At 46.6% G+C, this 24338-nt stretch overlaps 4 protein-coding genes and 1 long non-coding RNA gene across 14 annotated transcripts in view; 4 read left to right on the forward strand and 1 right to left on the reverse strand.

Moving 5' to 3' along the window:
* The window catches only part of LOC309521170, a 78661-nt gene extending 59270 nt beyond the window's left edge, over positions 1–19391 (reverse strand). The window contains exons 1-2 of the long non-coding RNA XR_014214515.1: positions 19226–19391; positions 18282–18578 (exon numbers count right to left, since the gene is read on the reverse strand). This is a non-coding gene — a long non-coding RNA (uncharacterized lncRNA). The remainder of the gene's footprint in view (positions 1–18281; positions 18579–19225) is intronic.
* LOC309521129 (immunoglobulin lambda-1 light chain-like) overlaps positions 1–24338 on the forward strand; it is a 627875-nt gene that overhangs the window by 386372 nt on the left and 217165 nt on the right. The window lies entirely within an intron of this gene.
* Positions 1–24338, forward strand: part of LOC309521111 (immunoglobulin lambda-1 light chain-like) — a 603006-nt gene that overhangs the window by 350131 nt on the left and 228537 nt on the right. The gene's annotated exons all lie outside the window — the stretch shown is intronic.
* LOC309521126 (immunoglobulin lambda-1 light chain-like) overlaps positions 1–24338 on the forward strand; it is a 593187-nt gene that overhangs the window by 330555 nt on the left and 238294 nt on the right. The gene's annotated exons all lie outside the window — the stretch shown is intronic.
* The window catches only part of LOC309521127 (immunoglobulin lambda-1 light chain-like), a 593349-nt gene that overhangs the window by 322715 nt on the left and 246296 nt on the right, over positions 1–24338 (forward strand). Inside the window, exons 1-2 of one of the 2 annotated variants that reach the window (XM_082203485.1) lie at positions 15977–16124; positions 16266–16560. The exons of the other annotated variant lie outside the window; for it this stretch is intronic. Coding sequence (XP_082059611.1) covers positions 16079–16124; positions 16266–16560 — 341 coding nt within the window. The 5' untranslated portion in view covers positions 15977–16078. Of the gene's footprint in view, positions 1–15976; positions 16125–16265; positions 16561–24338 lie in introns of those variants that run through there. 2 annotated transcript variants of the gene reach the window in all.

Genomic DNA, 24338 nt, shown 5'->3' on the forward strand with positions numbered 1-24338 from the left:
TCCTCTGACCTTCTAGCCCACCCAATGATCAGAGAAGATATTGAAACGAGTGGGGGTATTTAAAAAGAAGAGGGGGGAAGGATCCTGGCGTAGTTCAGAAATGAGACTAAAATGGTGTAAATAGAGTAGAGAGGGAACTAAGGCAGGATCTGGAAAACCGGGAAGATCCTGTTTTCCTGTGAACAGTAATCCAAACACCAAAGACTTGGTAAGGCAGCAGGGGAGCTCCAGAAATAGATTAGCATTTTTCCTGGGGTCCAGAGCAGAGGGGGAAAACACTCCTCCACCACAAACATCAGAATGCCAAACAAACTCTGAGCAGGACTGAAGAGGAAGCACTACAGATGGAGCCATGCATGGTGGAGATGCTTCATTTCACATCACAGGTGTGGGGGTTGCTCTCAGATCCTCATTTTGCCCAGTTTGTGAGAAGTGGACCAACATCTCCCCCTAAAGATAAAATCAGGGATAGCAGGCATCATATAAGCTACATACAACATGAGCCCTAATGGAGTATTATGTGAAAACTCATTTTCATTCCTAGTGCTTCAGCACTACATACTTCTTCACACATTTAAGTGAGACCCTGATTTTCCACAGCATGCCTGCCTGATATGGCCAAAATCTTCCTCTTATCTTTTAGTAATAGTGATTCTACTGTGTCTGGTCAGTGCAAGTTGATAAAATAAGGCCCTGCTGGCTTTGTCCAGCAATGTTGTGGTCATCTTTGCCACATGCCAACATTTTCAACCACTTGAATGTGAGTTCTTGCCGGGGTGGTTTGTTCTGCAGGCACCTTTCTTTAATCCACTTGCCATGAGATTTGGCAACCTGCAGTGTGTACTGAGGTCACTGGGTGATCTTCATGTGGAGAAGAAGATTCAGTCAAATGCCATTTTAGTTCCATCTGGCTCTATCCTTGAAAGAGCTTCAGGCATAAATTTAGCTCTGTACCAAATCTGAACGCCCTGTTCAGGAGGAAGAGTGAAGGTTTTTGTCTCAGTTCCCATTAGACTTGATCACAGTGTAACTCATTGCCAAACCAAGTCCCACAGAAATAGTCAGCCTCATCTTCAGCCTTGACGTTGGTGATAGTTAAATAGCCCATATTCCCAGAGACGGAAGCAGTGAATCGATCCGGGATCCCTTCTCCCCTGCTGCCACCATTATAATGCACATAGCGAGGGGCTTGGCCAGGTTTCTGCTGATACCAGAAAATATAGCCGCCACTGGGACTGCTGCTGGCAGTGCAAGGGAGTTTAGCCGTGTTTCCTGGGGATACAGACTCAGACACAGGTTGAGTCAATGTATTCTGTGAAATGACACCTTTGGAAGATGGAAAAATGAAAGGAAAACAATTAACCTTGTTTGTGCTTCCAAATCTCTAACGGGGCCTATGATTAATGCACAGTATTGATTTGTGGTTGACCCAGAATCCGAGGGAAAGGGAGTCCTCCACACTCTTACCTGAGAAGTAGCTGAGAAGTGCAAGGAAGCAGAGAGTCCATGCCATGGTGAGCTCTCTAGAGGCTTCTGACTTTGTCAAAGAAACAGACCACTGACAGCAGGCTTCCTGATTCTCTCTTCGGTCCCCCAGGAACTGCAGATTGAGGGTCTGTCATATAAAGTTATTGATGCCCATTGGCTTTCCTAGAAATGCCTCACCTCCTCTGAGGAGGCAGGAGATTCCAGGCCAGCCAATGATCACAGAAGACATTTGCATGAGGGAGGGGATTTAAAACGAAGAGGGGAGGCTTCTGGCTTTGTCCTGGAATGACGGAAATGTGCAGCCAGAGTGCATTTAATCTTTGCATTTCTGAAAGATTCTGAAAGATTGGTTCCCTAGAACAAAGAAAATTGAAAGTTGCAAAAGTCCAGGAAAAATATTATAACTTTGACACAGTCTGGGGCGACTTTATAGATCATACAAATGATGAACGGTGCCTGTCGCCAACAACACATTTTGGAGTGCACGAAGCACATATTTTAATTAGTATTTGTTCCTTTTTTCCTCCTGTCTTGTATATACAAAGTACTGCAGACCAGTACTGCTGTTAACATGTCTCTTTATTATTATGATTATTTGCGTTTTCAAAAACAGGAACAGAGAGCATATTTAACCCCCCTCCCCTCCCCCTGTCCCACTTACAACTTCATACATTGTGTATACATATTTTCCAAGTTATTACATCTTAACTTTTATGCTTATTTTTTTAGTTGTAAGTGTTTACTCAAACCATCACTTCTAATATTAATATAAATAACAGCAGGGACATTGGGCAACCTCCTCCTTTTATATATCATACATAAAATGTATCTTTTCATTTGTGGTCAACAGACTAAGAGATGGAAGTTACCGTGTATCGTTCTGTGTTTGTTAAGATTTTGATGGTTTTGGCATATACACTGCGGCAAGGTTCTGTGTTGTCTTCAGAGATGACTCTCGGACTGCTTGCCCCTGTCATTGAGGGGGCCGTGGCCATACAACATGCACATGACATGTGTGCGTGCTGTGTGACATGCTGACATCATGCATGCACACTGCAGAATGCCTTTCCCCATGTACGCCCACTCAACCCTGCAAAATCGGCGCTGTTACAGGTGCCAACTAATACTTATGCATTTGGGGGGAAAATCTTTTTTTCATGTGGCAGCACCAAAACTTTGGAATTCCCTGTCTATTACCATCAGCAGTGCCTTCATTGCACTGTTTTTGGCACAGGTCAATTCTGTATCCAGGGCAGCTGTCTACCAACTCCACCTGGTACGCAGGCTGAGACCTTACCTGCCCGCGGACTGTCTCGCCAGAGTGGTGCATGCTCTAGTTATCTCCTGTTTGGACTACTGCAATGCGCTCTTCGTGGGGCTACCTTTGAAGGTGACCCGGAAACTACAGCTAATCCAGAATGCGGCAGCTAGACTGGTGACTGGGAGCGGCCGCCGAGACCACATAACACCGGCCTTGAAAGACCTACATTGGCTCCCAGTACGTTTCCGAGCACAATTCAAACTGTTGGTGTTGACCTTTAAAGCCCTAAACAGCCTCGGCCCAGTATATGTGAAGGAGCGTCTCCACCCCCATCGTTCTGCCCGGACACTGAGGTCCAGCGCTGAGGGCCTTCTGGCAGTTCCCTCATTGCGAGAAGCAAAGCTACAGGGAACCAGGCAGAGGGCCTTCTCGGTAGTGGCGCCCTCCCTGTGGAACGCCCTCCCATCAGATGTCAAAGCGATAAACAACTACCTGACATTCAGAAGACATCTTAAGGCTGCCCTGTTCAGGGAAGTTTTTAATGTGTGACATTTTAGTGTATTTTTTGTCTCTGTGGAAGCCGCCCAGAGTGGCTGGGGAAACCCAGCCAGATGGGCGGGGTATAAATAATAACAAATAATAATAATAATAATAATAATAATAATAATAATAATAATTTTGTTACCTGTTGAAAATATTTTTGTTTAGGCAAGCCTTTTTGCGTTGAATGCTGATACGGGTTTTAATCTCTTTTTAGCTTATTGTTGATTTCAATTGTTTCTGAAAGTTTTGAATAGGAGTTCAAAACAGTTTATTGCAGATAATTTCATTGATTTTGTGAACCACTTTGAGGCTTCATTATAATCAAGAGGTGTATATAAATCTTGTGAAATAAAATTTAAAAAAACAGAGCAGTTCATTAAAACTGACTGTTCTATCTCTACTGTTGGAAGATGTATGCTTCCAAATAAAAATGGCTGGGAGAGTGCTGTTGCAGTCAGGTCCATAATAATCTGGCTGGTTCATGTGAGAAAAACATATTGGGCTAGGGGTTTATCCACACTTGTCCTGTGTCTAAAAAGCAGAGGTCCATGGGGGATATATCCAGCCTCATATAACTCTACTTAATGCACAATACCAGTAGCAGTAAAGCTCTGCTGGATGAAATTTTCGTAGCCTCTGGTCTAATTTTTTGGGAATCCTGCAACGTGTTTACGTTTTTACTCTGCTAACTATACAGGTATGTTGGAATCTGCTCTGGACCAATACTGAGTAGAATTCCATGACATATCTCTAATGATTCTAAGCTGCCAGATGTGAAGGAGGAAGGTGGAAGGTTTTTGTCTCAGTTCCCCATAAGACTTGATCACTGTGCTACAAGCTATAGCTGTTAAACCAAGCCCCACAGTAATAGACAGCCTCATCGTCAGCCTGGAGGTTGGTGATGGTTAAATAGCCAATATTCCCAGAGACAGAAGCGGTGAATCGATCAGGGATCCCTTCTCCCCTGCTGCCACCATTATAATGCACAAAGCGAGGGGCCTGCCCAGCTTTCTGTTGATACCAGTGAATATAGCCGCCGCTGGGACTGCTGCTGGCAGTGCAAGAGAATTTAGCTGTTTGTCCTGGGGACAAAGACTCCGATGTAGGTTGAGTCACAGTGTGTTGAGAAATGACACCTTTGCAAAAAGAAAAAGAAAGAAAGAAAAGATATTCATTCACAGGATTTTCTCACAAATATCCTAAAAGCAGTATGATAAAGGCATACTACAATTGGCGCTAATTTGCCCAGAAGCCTATGGAAAGGGAATCTTCCACATCCTTACCTGAGAAATAGCCAAGAAGTGCAAGGAAAGACAGAGCCCAGGCCATGTTAAGCTCTCTTGGGCTTTCTCAACAAAAAGGTTAAGCAGCAGGGACCTTCCTGTTTCCTTCTATACCCTGCAGGAACCGAAGAGGAAGGAGCTGTCCTATAAAGATGTTGACCCTTGCTGGCTTTGCCAGAAATGCCTCTTCTCCTCTTCTGAGAAGGCGGAACATTTTAGCTCAGCCAGTGAGCAGAGCATATATTTGCATAAAGGAGAGTTTTAAAAGAAGACGATGGAAGGGTCATGGCTTTGCCCTGGAATGGGAGTTTATGAATAAGAATAGGAAAAGAGGAAATGTGAATGTGTGTGTGTAAATGTGGGGACTGTCTACTTTCCTGTTAATAGTTGCTCTCTCCCAGCGCCGCAACCTCATAGTTGCCTTTGACTGGACTTAACCATCCAGGGGTCCTTTACCTTTTACCTTTGCATGTCGAGGTCCTCCAATCCACCCCCAAATGATTCACACTTCACACATAATTTTTGTTTAAGGTTTTTGGCATAATTTTGGCCACAACTTTATTAAAATACATAAATGTGAGTGGCTGCTTAGGCATTGGTTATGACTATCTGTCCCCATGCCTAGGGACAGAATTGACTTCTTGATTCCAGCGAAAGCCAGTAAGGGAAAACAATATTGGGGAGAGCATGGAGCCAGGCACCAGACCCTCACCCAACCTCATGCTCCCTGGGGCTTGCATGGCCCTAAGCCCCCTTCAGGAGTACGGACGAAAGAATGGCAAGCCCCTGGATTCCTTTAACGGAATTCCCTTTCTGCAGCAGCATTGGAGGGGCAGGCACCGCCAATCCTTACCCCTCCACCAAGCAATATTTTAACTAATGCCTAACCGCAACCTTACAAGTTGTGACGATTTGCTACGCAGTAGGCAAAAACCAAATGGCACCAGCCAATCAGCCAACTGGACAAAATTCCTACCAGGCCCCTGCCCCAAAAGCAGGCGACCCCATGACAGGCATAGCAAAGTCAACCAAGATTCCTAAAATTAGGGAGGATGGGCGGGTGATCCGATGCACACAGCAAAAGTGCCTAGTCAGAGCTACGTGACTTCATTTTATAACCTTCGGTCCAACCCCCTAAATGGCAACACAAAAAAATTGCCCAACAACCCAACCGCCCAATCACTGCGGATGGTCATCCAAACTAACCCACCCAGCAACAGAGGGGTGGCCTTACAGACCCCACCGCAACACGTGCTCTCTATTAATGAGAACACACTTTAGTAATCCAAATTCTAAAGTGTCAGTAGGAGGGGGTTGGGGCTGAGAGCTGCAGGTAACGGTAGTTGTTTTTTTCTGCGTTGCATGCTAGAGAAGGGCACATTTTTCATCTCAGATAAAAGTAAGCTTGCTTTGTGACAGCCATTGTAGTGAGCTCAACAGAAAACCAATCAAACAAGTTGAACAGACAGAGTGCCAATAAATGGAAACCCAGGTGAGAGAAACGGTCAAAACTTCAAAAAATAGAACGAATGGGGAAATGAAATGAATCTGTCTGCACACATCTCCCAGTAAACTGAACATGACTGAACAGGAAGCGCCAGAAAAGGAGCCATGAATGTGAGTCTTCTGCTTCACTTCACATCACAGGTGCCAGGGCACAGGCCATCTCTCGAATCCTCTAACGTACCAAATGTGGGAGAAATTGAGCAACACAACCCCCTAAGGGTGAACTCTAGAATAGCTAGTCTTGTGCATGGAAACGTTGTTCACCTTCCCGCTGCAGCAGTACCTAAACCACTGAGCCTCTTGGGCTTGCCAGTCAGAAAGTCGGTGGTTTGAATCCCCATGATGGAGTGAGCTCCTGTTGCTCTGTCCCAGCTTATGCCAACCTAGCATTTGAAAGCACGCCCGTGCAAGTAAATAAGTTATGTATAGCAGCATGAACACTCATGGTGTGTAAAAGGAGACCTAATGCTCTTTATCACCACTCCAGCATTAATCTTGGGCCTCAGCCCAAGGAGCGTCTTCACCTCCATCGTTCAGCCGCGACAATGAGGTCCAGCTCCGAGGGCCTTCTGGCGGTTCCCTCACTGCAAGAAGTGAAGTTACAGGGAACCAGACAGAGGGCCTTCTTGCTAGTGGCGCCCGCCCTGTGGAACGTCCTCCCTTCAGATGTCAAGGAAATAAGCAGCTATCTTCTCTTTAAAAGACATCTGAAGGCAGCCCTGTTTAGGGAAGTTTTTAATTTTTGGTGTTTTATTGTGTTTTTAATGTTCTTTTGGAAGCTGCCCAGAGTGGCTGGGGAAACCCAGCCAGATGGGCGGGGTATAAATAAATTATTGTTGTTATATTTGAGTGAGAATAGGCTTTTCCAGAACACCGTTGTCTGACATGGAATATTTAAGTTGTTGTTCACAATCAGTTTCCCTTCCCAGAACTGCCCTTTGGGACATCGTCTCCTAGGAACAACCATTTAGCACCACCTGCAGCATAGAGAGCATTTCAGTAATACAGCCTTACATTTAAGAGTACTGTTACTTTGTCTGCTCAGTGGTGTCTTCAGAGCTGTGAAGGAGGAAGAGTAAAGGGATTTTTGTCTCAGTTCCCCATAAGACTTGATCACTGTGCAACAAGTTATAGCTGTTAAACCAACCCGCGCAGTAATAGTCAGCTTCATCTTCAGCCTGGGTGTTGGTGATGGTTAAATAGCCATTGGTTCCAGTGGCAGAAGCAGTGAATCGACCAGGGATCCCTTCTCCCCTGCTGCCACCATTAACATGCACAAAGCGAGGGGCCTGCCTATGTTTCTGTTGATACCAGAAAATATAGGTGCCACTGTGACTATCGCTGGCAGTGCAAGAGAGTTTAGCCATCTGTCCTGGGGACACAGACTCAGAGGCAAGTTGAGTCATGGTATGTTGACAAAGGACACCTTTTGCACAAAGAAAAAGAAGAAGACATCAATTCACTTATTTTGCTCACAAATATAATAAAAAGCACTCCACTCAATCGTTGGTGTTGTTTGCCCAGAAACCTATGTAAGGGGAGTCCTTCACATCCTTACCTGACAAATAGGTGAGAAGTGCAAAGAAGGACAGTGGCCAGGCCATGGTAAGCTCTCAGAAGGCGTTGGGGTTCCTCAAATAAACAGTGAACTGTCAGGAACCTTCCTTCTGCTATTTTAGATCCCCTCAGGAACTGAAGAGGAAGAGTCTCGCATATATAGCAATAGACGCCTATTGACGCATTGACTTTGCATGAAACGCCACACCTCTTCTGAGGAAGTGTGACATTCTAGACCAGCCAATGAAGATATGATATTTGCATGAGGGAGAGTTCTGGATAGGCATAGAACTCTCCAATATTCTGCCAATAATAATGATGATAATAATTTATTATTTATACCCTGCCCATATGGCTGGGTTTCCCCAGCTACTCTGGGCTGCTTCCAACAAAATATTTAAATACCATAGTCTATTAAACATAAAAGCTTTCCTAAACAGGGCTGCCTTCAGAGTCCTCTAAAAGTCTGGTACAGTGTTGTTTTTCTCTTTGACGTCTGGTGGGAGGGCGTTCCACAGGGCGGGTGCCACTACCGAGAAGGCCCTCTGTCTGGTTCCCTGAAACCTCACTTCTTGCAGTGAGGGAACCACCAGAAGGCCCTCGGGTGGACCTCAGTGTCCGGGTAGAACGATGGGGGTGGAGACGCACCTTCAGGTATACTGGGCCGAGACCATTTAGGGCTTTAAAGGTCAGCACCAATACTTTGAATTGTGCTCGGAAACGTACTGGGAGCCAATGTAGGTCTTTCAAGGGCGGAGTTATGTGGTCTCGGCAGCCGCCCCCAGTCACCAGTCTAGCTGCCGCATTCTGGATTAGTTAAAAGTGGCATGGCTCCCTCCCCCCCTCCCCCCAGGAAACAGCACGGGAAGCCACTTTGTCAGCAACTTTCCCCCTTCATTTATCCAGATCAGAAATTGGGGGAAAAACTTTGACTTATATTCGGGCCATGATGATGATGATGGTGGTGGTGGTGGTGATGGTGACGATGGTGATTACTCTGCCCATCTGACTGGGTTGCCACAGCTACTCTGGGTAGGTTTCAACATATATAAAAACACAATAGAACATTATACATTTTTTTTAAAAAAAAAACTTTCTCCAGGGCTGCCTTCAGATGTCTTCTAAAGGTTGTGTAGTTACTGATCTCCTTGGCTTGGGGATTGCATAACTCCATACCCACCAACATTCCTTTGATTAAAATAGGGACATCCTAAGGAAAAGCAGGACATTCCGGGATCAAATCAGAAACCAAGACAGCTTCTATAAATCCAGGACTGCCCCTGGAAAATAGGGACACTTGGAGGGTCTGATGTTTTACCTCCAAAGTTGAAAGAAATTTGTCTCCAAATAAAAGTTGCCTCCGAACAAATGCTGTCTGGTCTGGAATTGCAAGAGGGGAGAGTTACTGTCCACTCAGGTCCTGCTTGCAGGCTTCTAGTACTTATATAAATTCAATTAATAACAACAACCACCATCTGGCCAGTTCCTGTGAAAACGAGATAGTGAACTAGAGGGGACTTTCACCTGATCCAGTAAGACTTTTCTTGTGGTCCTATTGGCTTGTGACCTTCCATTTCTTTCTTTTCTTTTTGCTTTGGGTGGAAGGGCAGAATGAAAATTAAATATGTAAAGTGGTAGTAGGGTGTGCTGATTTGTGCATGGAAGATGGGACTGACCTCAACGTAGAGAACTGATGGGAGCCAGTGCAATTTCTGTTTCCTTCACCTACGTCATTCCCCAAAAAACAAAAAACAACTTCAGGAACAGATCAAATTAATATATATTCTCAACTCCCTTCTATGACAGAGGAAGACGGAAGGTTTTTGTCTCAGTTCCTCATCAGACTTGATCACCGTGCAACAAGCTACCGCTGTTAAACCAAGCCCCACAGTAATAGACAGCCTCATCTTCAGGCTGGAGGCCAGTGATGGTTAAAAAGCCAGTGTTTCCAGAGAAGGAGGCAGTGAATCGATCTGGGATGCCTTCCCCCCTGTTGCTGCCAACGTACTGCACATAGCGAGGGGCCTGTCCAGGTCTCTGCTGATAAAAGGCAACATAGCTGCTGCTGCGACCATCACTGGACGTACAGGAGAGTTTAGCCGTTTGCCCCAGGAACACAGTTTCAGAGGCAGGCTGAGTCAGAGTACGCTGTGAAATGACACCTTTGTGGAAAAGAAAAAGGAATAAAATGACCTCGATTCATTTCTTCTGCTCCTAAATATCAGGCTGGCACTGTGATAAAAAAACACAATATAAATAGTTCTTCAATGGACTAGAGCCTGGTGGAAAGGGAGTCCTCTACATTCTTACCTGAAAAGTAGCTGAGAAGTGCAAGGAAGGATAGAGCCCAGGCCATGATGAGCTCTCTAGAGGAACTGGAATCTCTCTCCAGAAACAGATCACTGGCAGGGATCTCTCTGCTTCTCTTTTAAATCCCCTCAGAACTACAGGTGTTGTTTCTGTCATATAAAAGGATTGGCACCCATTGGCTTAGCTAGAAATGCCAATCTTCCTCTGAGGAGGTGGGGCATTCTAGATCAGTCAATAAAGAGAGATGGCGTTTGCATGAGAGAGGTTATTTTTCAAAGAAGCAGGAAGGCTCCTGGTGTGGGAGCAATATGTAGGTTCTGATGCATCACACAGAACTATGAGTAGAGATGGAACAAATAAGTTAAAGGTAAAGGGACCCCTGACCATTAGGTCCAGGCGTGGCCGCCTCTGGGGTTGCAGCGCTCATCTCGCTTTATTGGCCGAGGGAGCTGGCGAGCAGGTCTAAGCCGCTTCTGGCGAACCAGAGCAGCACACGGAAACACCGTTTACCTTCCCGCCAGAGCAGTACCTATTTATCTACTTGCACTTTGACGTGCTTTCGAACTGCTAGGTCAGCAGGAGCAGGGACCAAGCAACCGGAGCTCACCCCGTCACAGGGATTCAAACCGCCGACCTTCTGATCGGCAAGTCCTAGGCTCTGTGGTTTAACCCACAGCACCACCCGCATCCAAACAAATAAGGTGTTTGTGTGTAAATTTGAGGATCAGCTATTTTCCTGTTAACAATACCCCAAATACTGAAGAATCAGAGGACTGGCAGGGAGGAAGGCAGCTCCAATTAAATATTTGCTCCCCCCTCCGTAGTCCAGACTAGAGGGGGACACATTTTGCCCCTCCAGCAAAGAAAATGAAGCTTGTTTTGTAACAGCCATAGTCATGCGCTCAGTAAAAAGAAAAGACCATTCAAACAAAGGAATGGTACTGATGAATGGACACCAAATTGAGAAAAGCTTCAAAAACTAAAATGAATGGGGAAATGACATGAATCTATCTCCCAGGCAGCTGAGAATGACTGAACAAGAAGCACAAGAAATGTGGTGAAGTTTATTAGTGCCCAGCGCCACTCTTAGGCACTTGACTAAGATGTGGCCTTTCCAGAACATCTTTACCTGTTAGGGAGTATGTCTTAAGTCCCGTCCCTCCCACCCCCCAAAATTAACTTTATGTACAATTAAATTTATATCCCACTTTCCCCCTAAAAGATGTAAGTAATCTGGTGTCTGCAATGTAATTAAGAGACAAAAGAGGCCTATGGCTGGCATGCATGCATGTTGTATGGAAACACAGAAGTACCCTTCTCATCTTTCCATGTGTAAAAGGACAAGTCACCCCATGTAGACCTCGTCACTATCACGCCCCAGAAGAATGGATGTCAGATTCTCGTAATGTTTGTCAAATATGTGGCTTTATGACCTCTGGGGTCCCAGTTGTGTCTTCAGAACAGGACTGTGAAGAATAAATCCATGTACTCTGTTCATCTGGTTTTAATGCAGGATGAACATTGCGGAGGCATTTTATGGCATCTCAGCGACTCAGCAAATCTTGTCAACTGGGCCACATGCAGAGTTTTTCAGCAATGTAACTATGGGATAGGGATGCAGGTGGCACTGTGGGTTAAACCACAGAGCCTAGGACTTGCAGATTAGAAGGTCGGCGGTTTGAATCCCCACCACAGGGTGAGCTCCCGTTGCTCGGTCCCATCTCCTGCCAACCTAGCAGTCCGAAAGCATATCAAAGTGCAAGTAGATAAATAGGTACCGCTCCAGTGGGAAGGTAAACAGCATTTTCATGTGCTGCTCTGGTTCTCCAGAAGTGGCTTAGTCATGCTGGCCACATGACCCAGAAACTGTACGCCTGCTCCCTCAGCCAATAAAGTGCCGCAACCCCAGAGTCGGTCACGACTGGACCTAATGGTCAGGGGTCCCTTTACCTTTACTTTAACTATGGGATGTCATGCATCCCACATTCCCCAAAGAGTAGACTGGGGGGTGTTTCCCCCACAATGCAAAGGAAGCTAAGTGTCATGAACACTTCTGCCCAAGGTATAAGAGCAGAGTATGAGTTAAGAAGCAGCCAACAAGAGCGAGACTCGCATTTTTCCCAGGCAGCTGCAAATAGTCGTATAACAACTCCCCCTCGCTTTGAGAATGGCCGGAATGCAGAGAGCGTGCTGGAAAGAAACCAACTCTCTTAGGAAACACAGGCAATTTTGGAAGGCAGGAGGGAAATCAGTTCTTCACCAGAAGGAGAGTTAATTAGCCCAAGAAGCAGACATATGGGAAAGGTCTTAGATAGAAAGCAAAGCCAGAAATGGAAGGGTCATAGGTTCAGGATATTCTGCTGGACCCGGAAGCACTCCTCAGAAGGGTCAACTGATTCATAAGCATCGAACGTGCGGTTAGGCCTCTGAGGCTAATTATTTGTATTGCAACCAATCTTCCAGCTAATTACGACTCGCTCGCTGTGTTATCAACACAGAGCTCCTGGACTCCTGACACTAAGCTTGCTTTGCAATGGAGTCAGTGATGCACTCCATGGAAAAACAATTGAACAAACACAGCTGAAAAAATGGAAACCAAAGTGAATTAATTTTTCAAAAAAGGAAACTAATGAAGAAAGGAAAGGAATTACTTTTCCCTGACCTGACACATCCATGGAGTTTATTCCGTATTTGTTGTCTTGTGAAGGTATATGTGTGACATTTTTTATAGTAACCTAACTCTGAGCAGCAGAGAGCAGGAAGCACCAGACATGTCCTCACCCACAGTGTGTAGAATCTCCTGCTTCACTTCACACCACAGGTGTGGGGGCCTCAGGGGGCATCTAAGGTCTCCCCTTCTGCAGAACGTGGGAGACATAGACCAACATCTCCCCCTGAGTGTTGAATCTGGAATAGCAGGCATCGCATAAGCCTGTGTACAAGATAAATACATTTAATTTTATATATATACTTTTCAAGTTTATACATTTCACTAACCTTATACATTTCACTAATTTTACAATCATTTTGACTTTTCAACACTTGACTTCCTTCCCCCTCTTTCTGCAGTTCCTTAAATTTGTTTTTAACATCTTCTGCATATCCAGATTAACTTAGTTTGCTCATTTATTCATCTTCTTCAAATATATACTCTTATAAAACTGCAGGTTGTTACAATAATCCTGCCAATGTTTTTATCTGTTTATAGTTTATCTGTAGCTATTCAACAAACCATTTCCATTCTTTTATTTTAAAAATTGTTATCTTGATTTCTTATTCCCTCCCCCTCTTTCTTTTTTCCTTTCTCCTCCTGTGAAGAGGCTGCATTTTAATGTTTTAATGTTGTATTTTAATCTTGTTTTTTAAGTTGCATTTTAATCAACTTGTTTTTATTATTGATTGTTAGCTGCACTGAGCCTGGTCTTGGCTGGGAAAGGCGGGGTATAAATAAAATTTATTATTATTATTATTATTATTATTATTATTATTATTATTCCGGTAAGTTTTGCCATTTCTGTATATTCCATAAGTTTTTGTATCCATTCTTCCTTTTCTGGGACTTCCACTTATTTCTATTTTTGAGCGAGTAACATTCTTCCCTCTGTAGTAGCATACATGAATAAGTTTCTATGCAGTTTAGGTAGTTCTGTTCCTATTATTCCCAAAAGAAAAGCTTCTGATTGTTGTTTTTTACAAACGTTATTTTAAGCATCCTTTTCATGTCATTATATATCATCATGGTGGCATTACATTCTTTGCTTCGCTCTGGCATCGCAAGGGTACCTTTTGAATTGTACATAACAATTATTTTGCTCAATGAAGAATAGAAGCAGAGTAATTTGTGTGGGTATATGACATTCTTACTTATAATGAGTTGGGGGGAAATGTTGAAGATAACTTTTACTAAAAAAACCCACAAAAAACCCAGAAGCCTTTCTTTTAGGAATATTAGGTGCAGAGATACCCAGGGACCAGAAAAAAACTGTTTATGTATGCAACAACAGCTGGATGGCGCTTGCTCAGAAATGGAAAGAAGATACAGTCCCATCCAAAGAAGAATGGCAGAAAAAACTAATGGACTACGATGAAAAGGCAAAACTTACTGGAAGAATAAGAAACCAAGAAGAAAGAACTTTTAATTAAGAATGGGGAAAATAACATGGACTAAACGTTCTTCCGTCGTGTAGGCACCCATCTTTAATGGACTTGAATGGGATTTGGCCATCTGCCATATGTATTCATAGAATCATAGACTTATAGAGTTGGAAGAGACCTCGAGAGTCATCTAGTCCAACCCTCCGTATCTGTGGCTCTGGGACAACAGGCTAAACTCTCCTGCACCTACAGCAGTACTATCTACACTGTTGGCTGATATCAACAGAGACCTGGACAGGCCCCTCACCATATGGAGAAGAATGGCTATGTGATGGCCTGGGATTCGGACTCGGAGGCTGAACCTGAGGAATCCCAGCCTGCACAGGAGTCCCCGCCTCCAGAACCAGCTGAGCCGGGGCTGGGGCTTGAGCCTGAAGGGTCCTCACCTGTGCTGGATCCTCAGGTGCAGACACCAGCTGAGTCTGCTCTGGCTCTGAGGTGATGAAGGACCCATTGCCTGCAGGTGCTCCACTCCCAGCCCCGTCAGGGGAAGCTGAGGTTGCCTCTGGGTCCGGTAACCCTCCAGCCTCTCCTGAGCTGCAGAGGCTCAGGGCAGAGAGGCGGAGGGAAGTAAGTTCCTGCAGGAGGAGTGCTCGCCTCCAGGCCAGGAGAGGCGAGTCACCTGAGGATCGTGGTCACCCTATGCCTCAGGGCAGATAAAAGCCGGCCAGCTCCAGTCCCAAATTGCGGGAGCAATGTTGTTGGTTGCTAGTTCCTGCCTGAACCCTGTCCTGCTTACCTGCCTGAGCTCCTGACCTGCCCTGGCTCCCTGCTTGCAAGCCTGTTCCTGACTTCACCCAGCTCCCTGCCCTGCACCCAGCTTCAGCTACTACGGACTGCCTCCTCATTGCACCTTTGACCACGGACCGGACTTGGACCTCGCCTCTCGGGTAACCCACGGGACCAGCACAGGCTACAACCAGGGAGAAGTGATCTGGCTGCAGATTTCTGTCATCCCAGGACAAAGCCAGGAGCCTGATCTGCAGAGTATTGTCAAGCTTCGGGGAAGCAAGAAGCAGAGAAAACAAAGAGGAGTTCTTACTAATGAGTTTATTCAATCATAACAGCAGGAGGCAAGGAACACAGTCTGTCTCTGTTGATGGCGTTGCCCCAATTGAGCTCCTTCCCTCTGCCTTCCTAGCAAAAACACTTCCCCTTACGGTGGCCAACTCTGAGTCCTTTGCTCTTACACCCTCAACGACCGCCAGGTTCTGGGAGAAGGGGGGTCAGAAATACTCTCCAGTGATTATGTGTCAGCTGACTGCTCTCTCTCTCTCTCAGTCTGCCCTATCTCCTCTCCCAACACCTCCCAACTCTCCCAACTGTTCTGTTTGCCTGTCTCTGAGCTGTGACCTTCCTCAAACCTCTGTTGTAATTCAGTACTGCTTTCATCTTCTCTGGAAGCTTCAGGAGAAGGTGGGGTGATCTCCACCATTCCTCCTCCATCTTGTCCCCTTCAGTCCAGTCCCTGACAGGTATATACAAAGACAGGAGAAAAGAGGAACAAATACTAAGTAAAATATGTGCTTCGTGTACTCCAAACTGTGTTGTTGATCAAAGGCACCACAGTATGAAGTTGCCCCAGACTACATCAAAGTTATAATATTTCTCCTGGACTCCAATTTTCTTTGTTCCATTTTCTTTGTTCTAGGGAACCAAATGTGTTCCTCTCCATTCTTTCAGAAATGCAAAGATTAAATGCATATTTCTGTTATCCCCAGACAAAGCCAGAAGCCTCCACTCTTCGTTTTAAATCCCCTCCCTCATGCAAATGTCTTCTTTGGTAATTGGCTGGCCTGGAATATCCTGCCTCCTCAGAGGAGGTGAGGCATTTCTAGGAAACGCAATGGGCATCAATAACTTTATATGACAGACCCTCAATCTGCAGTTCCTGGGGGACCGAAGAGAGAAGCAGGAAGCCTGCTGCCGGTGGTCTGTTTCTTTGACAAAGTCAGAAGCCTCTAGAGAGCTCACCATGGCATGGACTCTCTGCCTCCTTGCACTTCTCAGCTACTTCTCAGGTAAGAGTGTGGAGGACTCCCTTTCCCTCGGATTCTGGGTGTACAACAAATCAATACTGTGCATTAATCATAGGACCCGTTAGAGATTTGGAAGCACAAACAAGGTTAATTATTTTGCTTTCATTTTTCCATCTTCCAAAGGTGTCATTTCACAGAATACATTGACTCAACCTGCGTCTGAGTCCGTATCCCCAGGAAACACGGCTAAACTCCCTTGCACCGCCAGCAGCAGTCCCAGTGGTGGCTATATTTTCTGGTATCAGCAGAAACCTGGCCAAGCCCCTCGCTATGTGCATTATAATGGTGGCAGCAGGGGAGAAGGGATCCCGGATCGATTCACTGCTTCCGTCTCTGGGAAAATGGGCTATTTAACCATCACCAACAACCAGGGTGACGACGAGGCTGATTACTACTGTGGGTCTTGGTTTAGCAATAAGTTACACTGTGATAAAGTCTAATGGGGAACTGAGACGAAAACCTTCACTCTTCCTCCTGAACAGGGCATTCAGATTTGGTACAGAGCTAAATTTATGCCTGAAGCTCATTCAAGGATAGAGCCGGATGGAACTAAAATGGCATCTGACTGAATCTTCTTCACATCAAGATCACCCAGTGACCTCGACATGCACTACAGGTTGCCAAATCTCATTGCAAGTGAATTAAAGAAAAGTCCCTGCAGAACAAACCACCCCAGCAAGAACTCACATTGAAATGATTGAAAATGTTGGCATGTGGCAAAGATGTGCTGCATATGTAGGAAACCACAACTGGAGAGTTACTTGGGCAAAGTGAGAGTGCCTCTCATTTTTGTGCAGAGAACACTGTCCAAGTGTCTGAATCTACCCTCTAGATCAGTATTTCTCAACCGGGCTTGGCTTGTCGATGGCTTGGCTCTCGAACTAAATTGGTTCCCAAACACCACAAACCCAGAAGTAAGTGTTCCAGTTTGTGAACGTTTTTCGGAAGCCAAACGTCCAACGTGGATTTCATGGCTCCCAATTGAGCGCAGGAAGCTCCTGCAGCCAATCAGAAGCCGCGCCTTGGTTTTCTAATGGTTTCAGGAGTCGAATGGACTCCCAGAATGGATTAAGTTCGACAACCAAAATACCACAGTAATTATAAAAATTATAAATAAATAAAAATTATAAATAAAACAGAATAGCTACCTTTTTACTGGTAGGACCGGGGGGGGGGGCACACGAAGGAAACAAGGTTGGAAGGGGAACATAGTCAGAAAAAGCTTAAGAAACACTGCTCTAGATCAGGGATGGGGAACCTTACTCAGGGGCATATTCTTCCCTGGAAAACATTTTGCAGGCCTTGTGCTTATGGTGGACAGAGGCAGAAGCAAAAGCACATGGAATAATGGGCCTAACTCTTTGTACAGGAGGCAACATTCTACCTTTGAAACGGCATCTCCCATGCTGGGAAAATTAATGAAGTGTTTCACTCTGTAGGCACACGAGCACAATTCAAAGTGTTGGTGCTGAGTTTTAAAGCCCTAAATGGCCTCGGCCCAGTATATCTGAAGGAGCATCTCCACCCCCATCGTTCAGCTTGGACACTGAGGTCCAGCTCTGAGGGCCTTCTGGTGGTTCCCTCGCTGCAAGTAGTGAGGTTACAGGGAACCAGGCAGAGGGCCTTCTCAGTAATGGCGCCCACCCTGTGGAATGCCCTCCCATCAGTTACGTGAAAGAACACTGTAAACAATTAAAAACACTGGCAGGATTTTTTAAAAACTATGATAAAAACTGAGTTTTAAGAACATATGGAGAATATGATACGATGCAGTTTGAAAAGAATATCTAGGGAAAACATGGAAGGAAGTTCTGGGATTCTGAGAATCCTATTTGTAAAGTGATTACAATTTATGTATGATGATAATTGTTAAAAGTGAAAATGAATTTAAAAAGTTTTTTAAAAAAGAGAGTCTCATGTTCTACCAATTGAACCATTTTAGCTCACATGCAGTGTGTATCCATCTGTGCTTAGAAAGTGGATGGGTGACCACAACATGGAGACCACAGTATTTTCTCCTCCCTTCCAGCTCTATGTTTCAAAGAGCCCCAGGCCCAGATCAGATTAAGAGCTGCAGCAATTCAAGGTGTCAATGAGGAAGAGATGTTTTTGTCGCAGTTCCCCATAAGAATTTACTACAGTGGAACGAGCTGCTTAACCAAACAGCACAGTAATAAACAGCCTCGTCTTCGCTCTCAAGGTTGGTGATGCTTAAGTGGCCAGCGGTTCCAGAGCAGGAAGCAGTGAACCGATTTGGGATCCCTGGTCCCCTGCTGCTGCATCCATCACAGTGCAAAAAGCGAGGGACTTGTCCGGGTTTCTGTTGATACCAGTACATAGTTGCACTGCCACTGGCTGTGCAGAAAAGTTTAGCTGTTTGTCCCGGAGACACAGACTCAGAGGCAGGTTGAGTCACAGAAGGTTGTGAAATGACTCCTTTGGGGGAAAAGGGGAGAAATGAACTTGTTTTAGTTTTTTTTTTTAGTTTTTATTTATACTTTTCAAATGTATACATTTCATTAATTCTACAATCATTTTAACATTTCAAAGTTTGACTCCCTTCCCCCCTCTTTCTATAGTTCCTTAAATTTATTTTTTAATATCATCTGCAAATCCAAATTTATTTAATTATCTGTATAAAGATATACTCTTATGAAATTGCAGGTTGTTACAATAATCCTGCCAGTGTTTTTATCTGTTTATAATTTATCTGTAAATATTCAATAAACCATTTCCAATCTTTTATATAAAAAAGTGTCAGATTGATTTCTTATCCTTCCGGTAAGTTTTGCCATTTCTGCATATTCCGTAAGTTTTTGTATCTTTGCATTTTGGGGTGAGTAGCATTCCTGCTGCTGTATCTGCATACATAAATAAATTTCTATAGATTTTATGTAGTTCTTTCCCTATAATTCCCAAAAGAAAAGCTTCTGGGTTTGTTTTTTTTACAAACATAAAAACTTTTGGGAATGAACTTGGTTCATTTATTACGTTCACAAATATCAGAGAGGCACAATAATAAAATTCATGGTATAAATAGTTTCTCTGGTTTCTTACGGGAAGGGACTCCTCCAAATTCTTACCTGAGAAGTAGCTGAGAAGTGCAAGGAAGGACAGAGCCCAGACCATGGTGACGACTCTAGAAGGGTTTGACTTTCTAAAAGAAACAGAAAAGTGTCAGAAACCCTCCTGCTTCTTCCTTAAATCTCCCAATAGCTAAAGATGAAGGGTTGGTCATGTAAATTTGGATGCCCACTGACTTGGCTGCTAATGTGACTCCTCTAAAGAGGTGGGATGTTGCAGCTCAGCCAATGATCAGAGAAGATATTTGCATGAGAGAGATTATTTAAAAAGAAGAGGTGAGGTGATCTTGATGTGGAGAAGGAGCTGGAACCAGGCTGACTCTCCCCCAACCCCAAGAAAATTAAGCTGGTTTTGCCAAGGCCACTGCAATGAGCTCAACACATCAAGGAAATGAGCAAATGGAGTGACAGATGAATGAATCAAAGTGAATGAAACTACTCTAAAACATAAAAAATATAAAGGAAATAACCCTAGGGTGCCTTGAATGATGGTATGTTGAGAAACCATAACAGAAAGAAAGAAAAAATGGCATTGATTCATTTGGTTTGCACAGAAAGCTGTGTGATCAAAGTTCCATAGAGCTGGTTTTATTGGCCCAGAAAACTATGAAGAGGAGCCCTCCACATCCTTACCTGAGAAATAGCTGAGAAGTGCAAGGAAGGACAGAGCCCAGGCCATGCCGAGCTCTGTAGAGGAGTTGGGCTTCGTAAAATAAACAGAAAACTTGTAGGAACCTTCCTCTCTTATATCTGCCCAGTTTACTCTTATATCTGCCTAGGAGCTTGCAATGTACTGAGTTGAATAGGATCCAAAATGCAGCAGTCTGATTGGTCCTAGAACAATGCACCAGTATGACTGGCCCGCAGGAGCCACCCAATCCAGCTCCAGGTGAAAGTGAATCCACAACCTGACTGGCCTACAGGAGAATCCCAGAATTAGCCAATCACGTGGGGCCCATTGTGTAAATAATGTATATAAAGCAGATATTTTGGAGGAACATTCATTCCTCCTCACCGCTATGAGCTGAATAAAGAGCATGAAATCCACTCTCAACTCCAAGTATATTTCAGAACTGAAACGGAAGGGAGTCTTATACAAAGCTATAGACGTCCATTGGGCTTTGTGGGAAATGCCACTTTTCCTCTGAGGGGGTGGGGCATTCCATCCTAGCCAAAGAGCAGAGAAGATATTTGCATGAAGGGGAATATATTTAAATGAGAGAGGAGGCTTCTTGCTCAGTTCTGGAGGGGGGGGGAATCCCACAGCTGCAGCATCACTCACCCTCTTCTGTACCAGGAACGTGGAAGCTTGCCAAACACCTCTTTCCCTGTTCATGGTACTGAACGGTTTAGCCAACCACTTCAAAATTTAGGAAATATTTCCTGAGAAAATAACACATTGCTTTAGCACACAGAACCATTCCCAAAAGCCATCTTGGCTCTTCTAATTACTCTACAGAAGGAGATATGTTGGAGAAAACTATTCCAATGGTTTTTTCACTTACAAACCCTTTAAATCCTGTATTAAAGGCATATTTGTGTATGGATAGGATGGGTCTGTGAACTGGATTTGAGAACCAAAGGATTTACAATCTCAAAAGAAGGGCCACACTGCCCAGGTATTGCAATCAGTAATACATTGTCAGGTATCTTGGCAGACAGGAAAAAGCCACAACCTCAACTTTCCGCTTGTTTCTGTGATGTATGTATGATCCTTTTTGGGTGGTTTTTGGCCAAGCAGTTGGGCAATGTCTTGGTCTCTCTCACCTCCTTGCAAGAGGCTGGGGACTGGGCCGGGGTGGGGTGAGTGGTGGATGTGGACGGCCCCAGGTATCACCACGGGGGGGGGGTGTGACAAAATGCCGGGCAGCACTCACCGCGGGGCCTGCAACATGCCCAAGCCACGCTTCTCTCCTGGGAGAGAGAGAGACACACAGTGGCTTGGGTCCCCCTAGGCTCCCCCCTTGCTCTGGCCACTGGCGCTCCTTCCTGTGAATCTTCTGATTCACTGGAAAGACTCGGAGATCTCGGGTCGTCGTCATCACTCATCTTTTCTTCTGCCTCCTCCCCCTCGCTCTCTGTTTCCTCCCTTGCCCTCGCCTCTGCTCCTGAACCCCTGACATCCATCCCCCCCTCGAAGCCCCCCTTCCCCCCTCCCCTCCTTCCGGTGCGGGAGCTGGGTGCTGCAGTGTCACGGGGACGAATGTCGGATACAGTTCGCTTCCCGTGGCGGGCCTCCAACTGAAGACTTCCGGTTCTTCCTCCCTGCGCTCGTCGACAACGGTCACCTCTGCCTCCATCTCTGTGCCTCCGTGCTCGAACCCAAAATCCTCCCCGTACATGTCCACGTCCGTCTCCGCCTCAGGCGTTCCCGGGTCCGTCGCTCGACTTGGAACCTCCAGCCACTTCCTGCGCCACTGTTCCTCTGGTCTATCGTCCCACCAATACGAGGGTTCTGAGGCAGATCCCGCTGTCGACCCCTCCGGGGAACGAGTGTCTATTGTCGGTTCCTCATCCGAGTCGAACCCCCGGAACGTGCTGGCTGAAAGCGTTGGTGTGAAAAGCCAATCGTCGAAAAAGTCTGCTGGCATGGGCCTGTGTGGGAAGAGGGCATGAAACTCGTCTTTGAGCAGAGGTTCCTCCAAAGCTTAGCCCGGCACCCAGCTGTTGGCACTGGCCGGGGTGCCCTCTCTGGCGAGAAGGTATTCTACTCCCTCTTCCCCCCATCTCGAGTCCAAAATCTCTGTGACTTCATTGATGGGCTCCTCCTGTGGCACTCCCCTTTGCTCGGTTCCCTCTCTGAGCGGACTCGGCGCCGTTCCTGGTTCCTGAAACCTGTGAGGTGTCTTGTAGGGAGTGAGCACTGATCTGTGGAACACCGGATGCATCCTGGAGCCCTCCGGAAGCGTCAGCCTGAAGGCTACCGGGTTGACCTGCTCTTCGACTTGGTAGGGTCCCAGTTGTTTATGTCCTAGTTTCTTCTTCGCTAACGACCTGGCCGGCACTGCGTGGGCTGCCAACCATACCCAGTCGCCCACACGGATCTCTTTGCCAACCCTCCTGTGTTTGTCCGCTTGTACCTTGTATGCATGCTTAGCCAGCTCCAGGTGCCGCCGAAGCTGATCGTGGACCTCCTGCAACTCCGACGCGAACGCGTCTGCTGTCTGCGGCTCCCCTTCCCCCATTCTTTCCAGTCCCGGGAAGGTTCTGGGGTGCCTTCCGTTGTTGGCGAAGAACGGCGTCACCCCCGTGGACACGTGCTTCGTGTTGTTGTAGGCGAACTCGGCGAGAGGCAGGTAATCCACCCACGTCGCGGGCTGTTGATTCGCATAACACCTCAGGTACTGCTGCATGATGGCATTGACCCGCTCCGCTTGGCCGTTGGTCTGCGGGTGTCTAGCCGAAGCCAGGTTGATTTTGACGTTCAGGAAGCCCATCAGCTTCTGCCAGAAGTTCGAGATGAACTGTCGCCCCCGGTCGGACAGAATAGACCGCGGCAGACCGTGAACCTTGAACACGTGATCTATGAACAGTTTGGCGGTTTGTTCCGCCGTGGCCACCTTCGCACACGGAATGAAATGTGCCATCTTGGAGAACAGGTCCACCACCACTAGCACAGCCGTCTTTCCCCTCGAGCTGGGCAGATCCGTGACAAAGTCCAGGGCGACTCTCTCCCATGGTTCGAACGGAGTCTGCAGCGGTTCCAGCAGTCCGGCCGGCGGTCTGTGCACTGGCTTGACCCTCTGGCAGGTGTCGCACCTCGCCACGTAGTCCGCGACTTCCCCCCTCATTCCGGGCCACCAGAAGTCTCTGGCGACTAATTCCACCGTCTTCTCCTTGCCAAAGTGCCCGGCAGTGGGCGCGTCGTGCAGCTGCTGCAGTACCTTGGCGCGAAGTTCGTCTCTCGGCACGTAGATGGCCCCTTTACGGATGAGCAATCCATCTCGCACCTGGAACTCGTCGGTCGCAGCCGTGCCCCTGTGCACCTCTGCCATCTTTGCTTGCGCGAAGGAGTCATCCTGCAACGCTCGTCGCACCGCATCCAGGTCAACTGTTGCCAAAGCGAACGCCCACACTGTCGGTGCGAAGATGTGCATGGCGGCCGCTGGCGTCGCCTCCTCTAGATACTGTGGTTTACGGGATAGGGCATCCGCCATGACGTTGGTGTCTCCCGGGACATACTCTATTCGGAAGTCGAAGTTCGCAAAGAACTCAGCCCAACGTATCTGCCTCTGGTTGAGGAACTGCGCCGTGCGCCAGTGCTCCAGATTCTTGTGGTCCGTGCAGACCTGCACCGTGTGCTTGGCGCCGATCAGGAAGTGCCTCCACGCCTTGAATGCTGCATGAATGGCCAGCAACTCCCTGTCCCAGATGGTGTAGTTCTGTTCCGACTTGCTGAGCTTCCTGGAGTAAAACGCTCCCGGCCTCCAAGCCCCCTGCGGGTCTTTCTGCAGCAGGACTGCTCCCACGGCTTTGTCAGAAGCGTCCGTCTCCACCCTCATCGGCCTGCTGGGGTCGACATGCAGTAGCTGCTCTTCCAATGCGAAGAGACGCTTGAGTGCCTGAAAGGACTGCTCCGCCTGCTCCGTCCAGATGAACTTCTTTTTCTTGGAGCTGAGCGTGTCCGTGATGGCCGCTGTTTGCATCGCAAAGCCCTTGATAAACTTGCGATAGAAGTTCGCAAAGCCGACAAACCGCTGGACCTCCTTCCGGTTGCGCGGGCTTTTCCAATCCAACACCGCGCGAACCTTGGCGCTGTCCATGGCGAGCCCCTTGTCAGACAACTTGTAGCCCAGGAAATCCACCTCCGTCACGTCGAACTGGCACTTCTCCAGCTTGGCGTAAAGCCTATGCTGCTGTAGCCTGCTCAGCACTTCCTTGACGTGTCTGTCGTGATCCTGCTGCGATTCCGAAAAGATCAGGATGTCATCCAAGAAGCAGACGCACGTCTTGTAGAGGAGCCCCGCTAACACGTGGTGCATGAAAGCTTGAAAACAGTGGGAGCCATTTTGCAGTCCAAAAGGCATAACTCTATATTCATAGGTGCCTAGGGGCGTGAACATGGCTGTCTTCCACTCATCTCCTTCCCGCATGCGAATGAGGTTGTACGCTC

Source organism: Podarcis vaucheri, assembly GCF_965113315.1.
Source record: "Podarcis vaucheri genome assembly, chromosome: 16".
Classification (NCBI taxonomy): Eukaryota; Metazoa; Chordata; class Lepidosauria; order Squamata; family Lacertidae; genus Podarcis; species Podarcis vaucheri.